This window comes from Pipistrellus hanaki (genome assembly GCF_964339955.1).
Source record: "Pipistrellus hanaki genome assembly, chromosome: 16".
Taxonomy (NCBI): domain Eukaryota; kingdom Metazoa; phylum Chordata; class Mammalia; order Chiroptera; family Vespertilionidae; genus Pipistrellus; species Pipistrellus hanaki.
The window spans coordinates 33,019,428-33,033,536 of record NC_140518.1 but is presented as its reverse complement, the minus strand read 5'-3'; the positions used below and the strand labels follow the sequence as shown (position 1 = coordinate 33,033,536).

General features: G+C 49.6%; 1 protein-coding gene across 2 annotated transcripts in view; it reads right to left on the bottom strand.

Annotated features, from left to right (window-relative positions):
* Positions 1-8,353: 8,353 nt before the first annotated feature.
* RPA1 (replication protein A1) overlaps positions 8,354-14,109 on the bottom strand; it is a 46,898-nt gene continuing 41,142 nt past the window's right edge. For both annotated transcript variants that reach the window (XM_084862955.1, XM_084862954.1), the window contains 3 exons: positions 13,234-13,341; positions 10,766-10,852; positions 8,354-9,314 (listed from right to left, as the gene is read on the bottom strand). In XM_084862955.1, the coding sequence (XP_084719081.1) occupies positions 9,210-9,314; positions 10,766-10,852; positions 13,234-13,341 (300 nt within the window). In that variant the 3' untranslated portion in view covers positions 8,354-9,209. The remainder of the gene's footprint in view (positions 9,315-10,765; positions 10,853-13,233; positions 13,342-14,109) is intronic.

Sequence of the window (14,109 nt, the reverse complement as noted above, 5' to 3'; positions counted from 1 at the left end):
GCTGGCATTGCAAGAGACACCATTCCAGAGCCAAGACATCAGCCACGGCGTATACCTGTGCCCCAGGAAACAGGCGCGGAGGCCGCCTCCTTAGCCGCGCCCGGAAGACGCCACGGCAGGTTTCAGACGTCCAGGAACGGGAAACTGGGTTAGATTCCCACAGCCGGCTGCAGGCGGACAGTGATGTGACCGGGTTTCACCAGAGCCATTAAGAGACTCTTCATTATCCCCACACCGCCATGACCGGCGTGATCACAGGAGCCATAATGCGAGAGAGGATTTCATCCCGTCAACAAGAGAGGGAGCGGTCTGTCTTTGTCCGGAGAAATGAGCAGCCCAGCGTGAAGCTTGTGAGGAGTCGAGTGTACAACACGCCAATAACATCCCGGCGGGGTTCCCTCCGCCGTTTCACGGGCTCAGCAGAGCGGGCGGCCCCGGAGCGACCTTCCTGGGTGCCCGGCGTGCCAGGACGCCCATCCAGGAGCGACCGAAAGGTCAATGAAAGGCCAAAAACACAGCCCTCTCTCTGGAAGGCAGGCAGGCGAGCATGAGGACTTACATATTAAGGCCCAAGAAAATCAAGGCCAGGCTGCTCCCCGGATGTTCAGAAACCGCTTTTTAAAATGTACTCCTTGACCCTAGCCTGTTTGGCTCAGTGGATAGTGTCGGCCTGTGGACTAAAGGGCACTGGGCTTGATTCCAGTCAAGGGCACATTCTCGGGTTGTGAGCTCGATCCGCAGTGTGGGGTGTGCAAGAGGTAACTGATCAAGGATTCTCTCTCACCATTGATGTTTCTATCTCTCTCTTCCTCTCCCTCTCTGAAATCAATAAAAACATCCTATCTAATAAAAGAGTAATATGCAAATTGACCATCACTCCAACACACAAAGATGGCTGCCCCCGTGTGGTCAAAGATCCTGCTCCCATGGGGACACAAGATGGCCAGCAAGGGAGGGCAGTTGGGAGGAACCAGGCCTGCAGGGGAGGGCAGTTAGGGGTGGCCAGGCCGGCAGAGGAGGGAAGTTGGGGCAAAGAGACTGGCAGGGGAGCAGTTAGACATCAATTAGGCTGGCATGGGAGTGGTTAGGGGCAATCAGGAAGTCAGGCAGGCGAGCAATTGGGAGCCAACAGTCCTGGGTTGTGAGAGGGATGTCCGACTGCCCGTTTAGGCCTGATCCCACCAGACATCCCTTGAGGAGTCCCAGATTGGAGAGGGTGCAGGCTGGGCTGAGGGACACCCTCCCCCCCCCCCTTCCCCACCACGCACAAATTTCGTGCACTGGGCCTCTAGTATTTAATAAATAAATAAATAAAAATAAAATCTACTCCTTGGACCCAGCCAGTTCCCTGGGTGTCACCCGCACCCAGTTTTTCCTCTACCCTGTGCCTATGCTGAGTGCCACTCCTTCAGCTTGAAATGGCCCTTCTCCCTGCCACCTTTGCAATCACAACTCCCTGGTTTGGAGACTGCCTCTACCAGACTCTGTCCCCTCCTCTCCACCACACACGCCATCTGCTCTCTATCACTTTTGTCTACAGAGTGTTCTTGCATTCGCATTCCGTGGGCCTTCCCCCTCTCAGATTAAAATTTAGGGAAAGAAGGAAGTCTTACCGTATTTTCTGGCGTATAAGACGACTCCCTAATTTTACAGTTAAAACATAGGTTTAGGCCTATATTCGCTGTATAAGACTACCTCCCACTTCTGAGGCAACACCAGTTCTTTTTTTTAATAGACTGCCTCTCTGACTCTGGCCAATCCAAGCAGGCTTTTTATGCATGCAAATTACACATGTTCTGTACCCGAAGCTACACTGTGTTCTAGTAAAAAGCCTGCTAGGGCGGTGGTATAGTGCCATCCTAGATTTCCAAGTGAGGTGCTTTCTATCCATCCTCTTTTCTCTGTTCCCTCTGCTGAGACCTGAATTCAGACCACTGAAAAAGCCCGGTTGACTTTTTTTCGTTTCAAAGGTCGTCTTATACGCCGGAAAATACGGTATATTTCCTTTGCACTTCTTGTGGCACCTCAAATAGGATTTTCACGTTGGAGACACCCGGGCTAGATATACCGACCGACCTGGTAGTTTTATAGCTGGAGTTAGAAGATCCGTCAATGACCCAGTATCCCCCCACCCCTCCATACATACACACCAAGCAGAAACTGCACCCCTCATTCAGATGTTCCTGGCATCCTATCGCTTGCCCAGAGCCAGATTTATGGCTCCCGCAGTAAAGTGTATCTTCTCGAAGCCTCGCTTAAAAGCTACCACTTGGCAGCAGATCAAGCTGGAAGTGTAGGCTAGGAGGTGATGGCGAGGGTGGGAGGGGGAGGGGGCCGGGGCGGAGCCAATAATGGAAGCTCCGGGAGCTACCAGCTCAATATTTAACCTCACTGGTAATTTGCTGTGACAATTATGCCACGGAGGGAACAGCTATGACTATGCAAGGATGTCGCGCCCTAATTAGGAGGGCTATGCTCTTCCTCGCCGCCGCCCGCACCGTAATAGCACCCACCAACGAGGCTGGGCTCCGGGAGCCGAGGCTGCTATTAGGAGGCGTGTGAGCACGCGGCTGCGGCGGGCACATCTGCCCGGGTGAGCGGGCGAACACCTCCAATGCGCCTTCCGATGAGAGAGCTGTTCGGGCGTCTCACAGCACAGGGCCCGTCTGACTGACAGGCATCTTCCCAGAACAAAGGCACGTGCCTCCACTGCCGATCGGCCGCTTCCCCCAGCACAGCTCTCCAGCAGGCCGGCTCGGAGAGCGTCTGATCCTTCAAGAGGAACTTGGACCAGCGTTTTCATACCAATAGAAGCCCACGGAAACTAGTTTTCCTCTTAGAGATGGAGAGGAAGGCCGAAACCGGTTTGGCTCAGTGGATAGACTCTATAGAGCATCGGCCTGCAGACTCAAGGGTCCCAGGTTCGATTCAGGTCAAGTGCATGTACCTTGGTTGCGGGCACATCCCCAGGCGGGTGTGTGTGTGTATGTATGTGCAGGAGGCAGCTGATCGATGTTCCTAACTCTCTATCCCTCTCTCTTCCTCTCTGTAAGAAAGAAATAAAAATAAAAATAAAAAAAATAAATAATAAAAATGACAATTCTTTAAAAAAAAAAAAAAAAGATGGAGAGGAAAACAGCAGGAACCGATCCCCGACACCCCTCCCACCCCCCACACACCACCCCCTACGCTGCCTGAAAGACAAAATATTATTGAAATCACAGCCGTCAAGAAGGATGTCGCCATCTTCTAAATTGACTGCTGGATTCATGGGTCGTGGCTGAGCAAGACAAACGGTGTTCTGCTTAATTAGTGGCTCCTGTACGGAAGGGTTGCTGCCTGGAGAGAGCCCATTAGCGGAGGGAGCTCATTTGCAGAGATGCACCTTGGAAAGCCAGTGGAATGCTAAGTAAATAGCGGGGAAGGGGACGGGGTGGAGGGGGGAGCAGGGGTGCCCACGGAGGTGGGGAAGCGTCTGCCGGAGGCCGGCTCTGCCTTCCCAGCCCAGCGCCCGGGAGAAGGGCACACGCAGACGCCTCTCAAATTTTAGGCCAACAGAAGTGACCTCTGCGCCATGGCTGACTGAAGATATAAATAAACTTCAGCGTGAGCAGCAGTGTCAACGGTGCTGGGAGAGATGAGAGTCCAATCGGGGCTTATTTTTTTTCCCCAAAAGTCCAGGTTGTTCTGACTCGGTTTCGGGGGGACAGACAGCATTCATGAGCACAAAGCGGCTGCTCCCCGCGGCGAGCCCCCTGCTCCACCAGGCCCGGCCCCTCGGCCGGTTACCTAACCACCGGGAGGAAGCGGCACTGCACATGGTTAAATATAGGCCGCGTTATCTGCATTTTACAAGCACCAGGAATGTTACCTGAGGAAGCTGTCATCTGTGATGACAGCACCAACTCCCAGTTACCACCTGGGCAATGCCCTCGGGAGCGGGGATGATTTCATAAGCATGGCTCACAATTATGAAAAGTTTACATGGCTTTTTTGGAATTGGATATAAATATTTCTCCCGAGGCCGGTGGCATGAAGTTTTGCAAGGGGCCTGCATTCAAGGCTCCGGGTGGGGGTGGGGGTGATTGTTTTCTTCAAAACCCTGTGTTGTTTTTTTTTCAGATTTGTCAACAACAGCTAAGCAGTGGGTGCGAGGTGACAGCCACAGAGTCTGGAGAAGCTGGAAGGTTGTAAAAAATGGCCAGGGGGTTGGTTTGAAGTCTCAAGTACACCCACAAGTTCACTGGCAGGTCTACCTCACTCCCACGGCCTCTACACAGCTCCCCGTGGCAGGGCCGGATCCGGGGCGAGCCGCCCAGACAGCCCTTGACCTACATGGAGGCTGCAGGGCGTGCGTGTTTCACATCACCCAGTTCTTTGCGGAATCTTTCCTGGTGACGCTGGTCTCCAGCGATCTCCCGTGTACTGGATTTTGACTTGTGATACTGCTACTGAGCTCCAAGCCTTGCTCCAAATAGACCACGGTTCTTGGGGGCGAGGTATCTGGCTTTGAAACCACCTACACAGAGGGTGCCACAGGCAGCAGGTGAAGACACGTGCTACGTACTTTTTCCTCAACGACCTCACGAAAACCCACCCTCACAAATGTAATTAAGAGATTTAACAATCATTGACAAGTAGATTTAGGTAAAGAATCAGGTTGATTTCTAAAAGAGGCCATTTCTGCCACACTAGTAGAAAACGGGGGGGGGGGGGGGGGGGGGCCTGGGCCTCTTTGCAGATACCACCCCGTCGTGTGGTAGATGGGGTGAACCACGATGGCCTTCTCTCCTCCCTCCATCAGTCTGTCTGCTTCTGCTCCAGAGGATCCTGGGACCTGTTCAAAGTACCTGCCAGCCCTTCCTGTTACACAGTTACAGGCGTTATCACCTGACTGAGGCAAAAGAAAAGCAACCAGGGAACCTAAGAGAACAAGGAGAGAAGGCATTTTCCCGGCCCCACAAAGGGTACCTGCTCAGGCCCATCAAAGGCTGAGTGCTGAGGATAACAATCAGAGAGTATAAGCATCCAGCGAAAGCGAATTGGCTCAATAAATGTACACATCCATATAGCCAAGTACCAACCCAAATTGTGCAGTCTGTTTTTTTTTTTTGTTTTTTTTTTAAATATATTTTATTGATTTTTTACAGAGAGGAAGGGAAAGAGACAGAGCTAGAAACGTCGATGAGAGAGAAACATCAACCAGCTGCCTCCTGCACACGCCCTACCGGGGATGTGCCCACAACCAATGTACATGCCCCTGACCAGAATCGAACCCGGGACCCTTCAGTCCACAGACCGACGCTCTACCAGTGAGCCAAACCAGTTTCAGCGTGCAGTCTGTTTTTATTGAAATTGAATGTCCATGCTAGGAGTAAAGTATGCTTAGTAAAAAGTAGTCAGCTATACACAAGTGATTCTTGCTGACGAGTGGAATTATGGGTAAAATTGTGCTTATCTGCAGGTTATTTTTCTACAATGAACACAAATTACTTGCATTAGAAATAATGATCCAAATAGTCCCTATTACTTTCTTTTTTCTTTTTTAAACAGTGTGCATCTTTTTATTTTAAATATATTTTTATTGATTTCAGGGAGGGAGGGAAGGACAGGATCGGGCCTAACTGGGCAGTCGGACATCCCTCTCACAATCCAGGACTGCTGGCTCCCAACTGCCTGCCTGCCTGCCTTCCTGAGTGCCCCCAACCACTCCCCTGCCAGCCTGATTGATGCCTAACTGCCCCTCTGCCAGCCTGCTTGCCCCTAACTTCCCTCCCCTGAAGGCCTGATCACCCCTAACTGCCCTCCCCTCCAGGCCTGGTTCCCCTAACTGCCCTCCCCTGAAGGCCTGGTCCCCCTCACCCAAGTGCTCTCCCCTGCAGGCCTGGGTTACCCCCTATTGCCCTTCCCTGCAGGCCTGGTCACCCCCAACTGCCCTCCCCTGGTGGCCATCTTGTGTGTTGGAGTGATGGTCAATTTGCATATTATTATTATTTGCATATTACTTTTATTATGATAGGATATCTAATAAGAGGCCTAGAGCATAAAGTTGTATGCAGGTCAGTCCCTAGGCCTAGCCTGGCTGCCAGCAGCTGGCCCTGCCCCCCATTGCCACCCACCCTGGGTCCCCACTGGCCATAGGCGATTGGAGCCTGCTGGGCGAGAGGTAGTCAGTGCAGCTCATAGTGACTGTTCGAGCACAACTGCCGTTACGGTCGCTGGGCTTTTATGATATAGGATACACACACACACACACACACACACACACACTCAGTAAAAATGTTTATAAAAGCCAGAACTCTACCGACAGAGTGGGTTATAAATCTAAGAGCTAACCAACCACATAAAAAGATGGCAGGGTGGGGGTGGGGAAGAAATCCTCTCTGAGATAAGGAAACAATCAATCCGCCAGGCAAGCAGCGGCCTTCTAGCAAGTGAAGAGACTGAGCAACCTGTTTTTTCTATAAATAAAACCTTGTAAGGCATATCGCCAAAGGAACACAAGTCAATATAAACCTTTACATACGGGCTGCCAAACTTCACTTTTAGACAGTATATTAATTATGTAGTCAATAGCCATGGGTTTCATTGGTGTATTAAATACCACGATCAATATTATTTATCCTTTCCGAAGACAGGCCACTCGGGGGGGGCGGGGGAGGGGGGGTACAAGGGGAGGGGAGATGTTTGACCCAGCAGTTCCAAAAAGTCAGGACAGCACACTGGAGATTAGCAAGGCTTTAACGGGAAGCATAAAACACTAAAAATATGGGCAGAAATCAGATTATTACCCTTAGACATTTTCCCTGCCTCCTTCACAACGAGACTGGAGGGAATCCAAGAACCATTTAAAATAAAGGCGAAATGATTAGATTTCTCCCCTAATTGCCTAACGCTGATGTCATGGTGTACGCAAAATAAGCATCGATCTCGAAGTGAAAGATGAGAAACAGAACAGCATGAACAGCCTTTAGAGTAAACTACATCCAAGACAATCCTAAGAGCTGTGGGCCAGAATCTATTTAGGCAACCCTCAGGGACCTCGCTCTCTTAAAAGCATAACTGTGGAGCCCATTTCCGATGCTCCTCTCCCAGCGATCTGATTTTTAGCAGGAAAACCTGCTAACCACCCTCCCCGGAGGGAGCCGCCCAGCCCCAGAACCTGCTGCATTTCTCATCACATCCATGTAGAAACGCTGATTTCATCATAGTCACTGAGAACACACGCTGACTGGTACCCTCTTGAGACACGACAGGGCAGCACGGCCAGCAGACAGAAGTGGGGTTTGTGAGGGGGGAGGAGTGGTATCAAAGACTGGTCACTGGCCAAAACCAGTTTGGCTCAGTGGATAGAGCGTCGGCCTGCGGACTGAGAGGTCCCGGGTTCGATTCCAGTCAAGGGCACATCCCCAGTGGGGGGTGTGCAGGAGGCAGCTGGTCGATGTTCTCTCTCATCGATGTTTCTAGCTCTCTATCCCTCTCCCTTCCTCTCTGTAAAAAATCAATAAAGATTAAAAAAAAAAAAAAAAAAGACTGGTCACTGGAATGGAAGCTAGTTTATCACTTCCAACCCACAATCTGTCCATCCAGAATAGTGCTCAAGCCAGAGCTTTATAACCCAGGTCAGACAGGTAAGAACTTCCACAAAGATTGTCGAGGCCTCGGCCGGAGATTCAAGTGCAGCCCAGTGACCATCTTCTGAGACTAGAATGTGCCTAAACCATTAGCGGGCTGAGAAAAAGACCCTCCGTGTGTGTTCTGACCGTGGGAGCCATCCTGCCTGGAGCCGCGGGATCCTCCTTAGAGGACAGCTGAGGCTGAGACAGACTGAAGCTCCACAGAGGGCCTCCGCCGGCTGCTCGCCCAAATCAAAACCCAGGTCCTACCTCCGGGCCGGATGCAGTGCCGCCTGGGCACCCGGGGAGGGATGTGCAGCCAGTGCCAAGCGGTGGGCTGCAGCCGCCAGCCAGGTAATTAGTATGATTAGGAACACACGGGGCAGGCATGCTCTTGCTGACGGAAGAGCCCAGCAGCGTAATTACTGTTTTCTTACCGGCTCGCTGTCTGTGCACATTCCAAAGCCTGCCTGGTGCTAGGCTGCCGTGTAAACATCAATAAAACCCCAAAGTGTCTTATCATCGGCATTCCTGGGTACAAAGGCTCTTTGTTTTTAGTGTTTTCGTTCTTTTCAAGATGCGTTTCCGGGTTCAAACGTCAGGAAGAATGATCTCCGCGCCTCGGACCAATCTTGGAGTTTGCAATGAGTTAACGTCTTCCCCGGTGAGCATTTATTAGGGAAGCTAATTAACTGCTTTCTGGTTACAAGGACCCTCTGCATTCAGAGAAAGGAGGATTCACAAGCAAACACACTGTTTATTAAAGCAAAGGCAAAACACTACCTATTGAACACAGTTTAAGTCCAGAAATGAAACACAAATGCAAGAAACATGTACTAAGGTAGAAAGCAGGTGTGTGTTCACCCTCCGAAATGCAATTATTAATTGAAGTGAAAACGAAAGCAAAGCTTTGTAGGTGCCTGGATGCCCCCAGGGGACGGCAAGTCAATGCTTATCAGCCGTCCTCAGAAGAGACAATTTTGATTAATATCAGGCCCATCTGACTTGGTCTAGGAGGCCCTGGAGGAAGGATATTCTTCAGATAGGAGAGATAAGTCTTTGATTAATAATTCTATCCTATTGGCATTCCGGGCATTGACGACGTGGCCCCTCTGCAAGGAGGGCCTCTGAGTTACCAAACACCCAGGCTCCACACAACCACCCCTCGCGCTCCCTCCCGGGGAGGAAGCCAGCTGTGAAGGTGTCCCCGCTGGGGGAGCAGACGCTCCAGTCCTACGATTTACTTCACCGTCTGCAGAATTAGGGTCAATTACATGTGACATAATTCCCGCCTGAAGATAATGAAGTCTCAATAAAAAGGACAAAAGCCTGAAGACGGAGAGGCTGGTGCCACCCTGCCCACCAGCCGACCCTCCGCTCTGTCCGTCACACCGCGGCCACCTGAGCATGTTTGCCCTGGCCTGCCTACCAATGGGTTTGAGATGCACATAAAAGAGGAAATTGCTTAGTCCACCGTAAAGAGGCTCTAGCCACCGCGAAGCTAATGTGAAATCGTCGCAGGGGGGGTGAGAAGAAATCAATTTCATTTCGACTCTTTATTTCCAAACTCTGGCCCCGTCAGCACGGCTCTCCTCACATCGCTGCATTCCTCCTGATGTTCGCGATCAACCTTCTGCTGTATTCTTTGTAGTCCACGGGCTTCACGTCCATCACGGTGGCCTTAATGCGAGACTCATCCTTGGAGAAGAGAAAGGCGGTTTGTGAACAAAGGGGAGCCCGGGGCATGGAGCTGTGGCGATAACCCGTTCTGCTTCAACGGCTTCAATGATCCCGCAGGAGGAAACGCGGGCACAGGCTGGACCCAGGAGTCCGCCATTCCAATCAAGGAAAAAATCGCGGGAGCCCAGTCAGGCTTTCGGGGGCTGAGAGAGTGGACAGAGGCCTCCCTGCAACACAGGCCCTTCCATCCTTTCCTCACACCCCCAACCCTCAGAAACCTTGGATCCACACGGGATGGGCCTGAGAGGGCTGGCCAAGTTCAATGCATTCTTTAGAGAGGGGGAAAGGGGAACCCAGAGAAGGCCAGTATCTTGCCTAAAGCCACACAGCGAGTTCTGAAAGCCGAGTGTGGTGTGAACGAAAAGCACCTGTGGCCGAGGAGGGAGACCTGGGTTAGGTCTCATCTCAGCTCGGCCGGAGAGGCAGCTCCCTGCACGTCAGCTTCCCCGTCCTCACCAGGAAGGGACTGCATGGCCCTCCAATCTCTCCTGACCCGCCTCACTCCGTAATCCATATCACACAGGCGCCTGGCTCCCTATCTCAGCGAGTGCTTGTAAGAACAAACACATCTACCACCAGGCAGGAAGATGGAGGTCCAATAACAAAATAACTCTGAAACAAGTAGAGATGTACTGAGTTCTCCCCAGACCCGTCCATTAGAATGGAACAGTCCCTTTCGAGGCAGAACGGGGTGATGCCCACCAACGTGGCAGAGTCTAGCTCCAGGGCCCCCCCACTTCAGTGGGCTCAGTAATTACTCAACACAGTCACATATCTCGGCATGCCGAAGAGCAAAGCTCTGAACGTGGACTGCCTGGGCTGGAACCGTAGCTCCGCCACTCATTAGGATATGACTTTAGGCAAGTTACTTATTCTCTGTAGGCAACGTTTTTCATTGGTAAAATGGAGATAACAATCGTTCCTACATATAGGGTTACTGTCAGGATCTAGTGAGATGATCTATGGAAAGAAAAGGTGAAGAACAGCATCTGTCAGAAAGTAAATGCTTAACACATGCTATTTTATTCTGACTATACAACTAGATGACGGTGTGGGCAATTTTAACTACAGATGGTCTTTGTTTCATATACCAACTTCAGAACCCAAACCTCGTGGAAGATGCGAATCCACTAGACATATTACCATTCTTGGTCAGCATACCAACAAAAAGCCCTGGGTTCTAACTGAAAAGCCCAAGAGCATTCCCCCGCTAGGTGTCCCCCACTGGACAGGGGGCTTACTCTCTGCGTCCATTGCCTCACCTTACCGCGGGGATGATCATGGTACCTCCGTGCTGGGAAGACTCAGTGAGAGCCACACGCAGGGTGCTTAGCTTAAGCCGAAAACATGTGGGTGGCACAGAGTAGTTTCCCACGCTAACCCTTCTGCAGCCCGGTGGCCTTACTCACATTGTATGTCTCCAGTTTGACTCTGATCTTGAACACGAAAGACCGAAAGTTGGCATTCTGGAAAATTTCCTCAAACGCCTGCTCATTCTGCAAAAAGAAAACAGAAAACTTTAGGCTTGAACACTACTGAACCATCTGATAGTATCTATTATATTAGAGCTTAAGAAAGACTTTAAGAAAAATCTCTGAGAAAATGATCACCCTAGTTTGAAATTACACAGGAATGACTCATCTACAGATAACAATTCATTCTGTAAATCTGTTTAAGTAGAATTGTATTTAAAATGAAAATACTTTTATCTAGAGTATTCAATTTCATAAAGACAGAAAACAGAATGGTGGTTGCGGGGGGGGGGGGGGGAGTATAGGGGGAAGTGGGGAGAGTCAGGTGGGAAAGGGAACCAGTGTTACCAGTGCTGGGTGGGAACAGAATTCCAGTCTGGGGAGAGGGAAGTTCTGGGGCTGGATGGTGGTGATGTTCGCACAACAATGCAAATGCACTTAAAAAGCTGCACAACTTAAAAATGGTTAAAATGATAAATATTATGTGTATTTTACTACAATAAATAAATGGAAACACTTCTAAAGTTTGTGATGGAATAGATCTGAGGCCCAGCATCTTCTTATAAATTGAGATTAAAACAAACATTCAGAAAGAGGTTCAAGTTATCATATATACTATTTCAACCTCTGTATTTTCAACTGCTGATGTGACGAGCAGATGAAGAGGACAGTAAAGTGGCAAGGTTGAGGAAAGCCTAAAAACGCAGCCCTTTCCTCTTTCTCTTGCCCCCAAATACTATTTGAATAAACTTCTTTGTAAAAAGAAGAAAAAAAAAAGTCAGGTTAACAGTGAGACTAGAGAAAGCATTTTACATAAATATACATAAATACATTACAATCTATAATAATAAAAGCATAATATGCCAATTAGACCAGATGTCCTTCCGGACTAAAGCCGCTGCGGTGGCAGGGGCCGAGGCCGAGGCAGTGGCAGCAGCAGTGGCAACAGCGGGGGCCAAGCCTCCTGCATGAATTTCGTGGATCGGGCTCCAGTAGCTATAAAATTGATACTTCAGATCAGCTAAGTGTTATCTTGGCAGGCCACGTGGAACACTGAAATGGCTATTTGGTAAACTCTGGTATAAAGGTTACTTCACACACAAACAACCCTCTGGGCTTTCAGATATGTAAATGGGACAGTGTGTTACACCCACAGGAAGTTATACCAGAGGCCATTCTTCCTCCAACACCAGGGAAGCAGGGAGCACACGCTCCGGAAACATGCCAGGTCCTGAGGGAGGAGTTCCTTCGATGTCCTCGTTCACCAGCAGTAAAAACAGTCACATGTAATAAAAATCCCCGAGAGGCTGCTCGGAGCCTTAGAATCCCGTATGGAAATAGAGGGCCAGGCAAAACAGGTCAGAGAGACCATCAGACTTTACAGTCAACCCCAGTGATTTCTACAAAAGGACTCACTGGGATCACTTCCAGGGACGTCAGGGACAACATTTCAAAAAGACGTGGGGCAGAGGCACAGAAAAGGGTACAAAAAATACACCAAACAAACCCCTTTCTTACGCTTTTCCAAGTATTCTAGTGGATTTCGTGGAAATGGCGGGAAGGGAGAATCAATAGCTAGATGCCAAATTGTGACCCAGAAAACAGTCCTATTGGGTTTTTTTACACATTTTGAGCAAATATCTTTCCTAAGTTTAACACAATTGGTAATCTGTTCCTTGCACTACATAAACCTAAAATGTAAAAATTCAAATATATAAAAGTGAAATGGACAGCCGAGACCGGTTTGGCTCAATGGATAGAGCGTCGGCTTGGGGACTGAAGGGTCCCGGGTTCGATTCCGGTCAAGGGCATGTACCTTGGTTGCAGGCATATCCCCAGTAGGGGGTGTGCAAGAGGCAGCTGATCGATGACTCTCTCTCATCGATGTTTCCAACTCTATCTCTCTCCCTCTCTGTACAAAACAATAAAATATATTTTTTTTAAAAAGTGAAATGGATAAAGTTAATGTATGAAAGAAAGTTACTGCATTTAAAAAAAAAAAAAAAAAAAAACGCATCTGATGACCTAAAACAGCAAGTACCGTATCTGTGATTTTAAACCAGGAGTTGACCTGACTTCCCAGGAAGGTGTTTATTACACTGAAAGGCACGCTTGTATTTCAGGAGACTCCTTCCATGTCTCAAGTGACCACCAGCACACCACCTCCGGTGTGCTGACCGTAACAGGAGCAACAGCGCTGCTCTGAGGCCCGCTTGTCCATGTGACTTCATCGCCCCATTGTTAGCAAACCCAAGATGGACAACAGATAAAATCATACGAGCACCTCAAATGGTCATCAGACTGAGAAACTGGACACAACACCCCAAAGAAACAAACACCACAAAATTAAAGAGCCACGCTCCAGCCCAGGAACTATTGCAGTGATGACGAAAGACGTGGCTGACCTTCTCCTTTAACTCTCCAAGGTAAGCAGTGCTTTGTCCGAGGATCGCCTCTGCAGACTCCTGGAAACAAGTGACCCACTGGTTCTCTTGATAATCGGCAATATTTACCTACGAAACACAACTCTGTGATTTCAGGAAAGAAATCATAAAAGGGAGACACGTCTCAGAGATTAACTTTTTCCACTCATTAAAATAATCACCAGGGGGAAAACTATTACCATCGTGTATTTTATATTCTTTCCAGAGAATGTGGAAAATATCATTCGAAGAGTTTAAAATGTAAGTGTGGCCCTGGCCGGGGTGGCTCTGCTGGCTGAACATCCTCCCGGGCACTGAAAGGCCACCGGTCCGGTCCAGGTGCATCTGGGAGGCAACTGATCCATGTCTCTCTCTCACCGATGTCTCTCTCTCTCTCTCCCTCCCTCTCTCTCTCTCTCTCTCTCTCCTCTCTTCTCTCTCTCTCTCTCCTCTCTCTCTCTCTCTCTCTCTCCTCTCTCTCTCTCTCTCTCTCTCTCTCTCTCTCTCTCTCTCTCTCTCTCTCTCTCTCTCTCTCTCTCTCTCTCTCTCTCTCTCTCTCTCTCTCTCTCTCTCTCTCTCTCTCTCTCTCTCTCTCTCTCTCTCTCTCTCTCTCTCTCTCTCTCTCTCTCTCTCTCTCTCTCCTCTCTCCCTCTCTCTCTCTCTCTCTCTCTCTCTCTCTCCTCTCTCTCTCTCTCCTCTCTCTCTCTCTCTCTCTCTCTCTCTCTCTCTCTCTCTCTCCTCTCTCTCTCTCTCTCTCTCTCTCTCTCTCTCTCTCTCTCTCTCTCTCTCTCTCTCCTTCCCTCCCCCTTCTTCTTTCTCCACAATCAATAAACACACACACACACAAATAAATGTCTC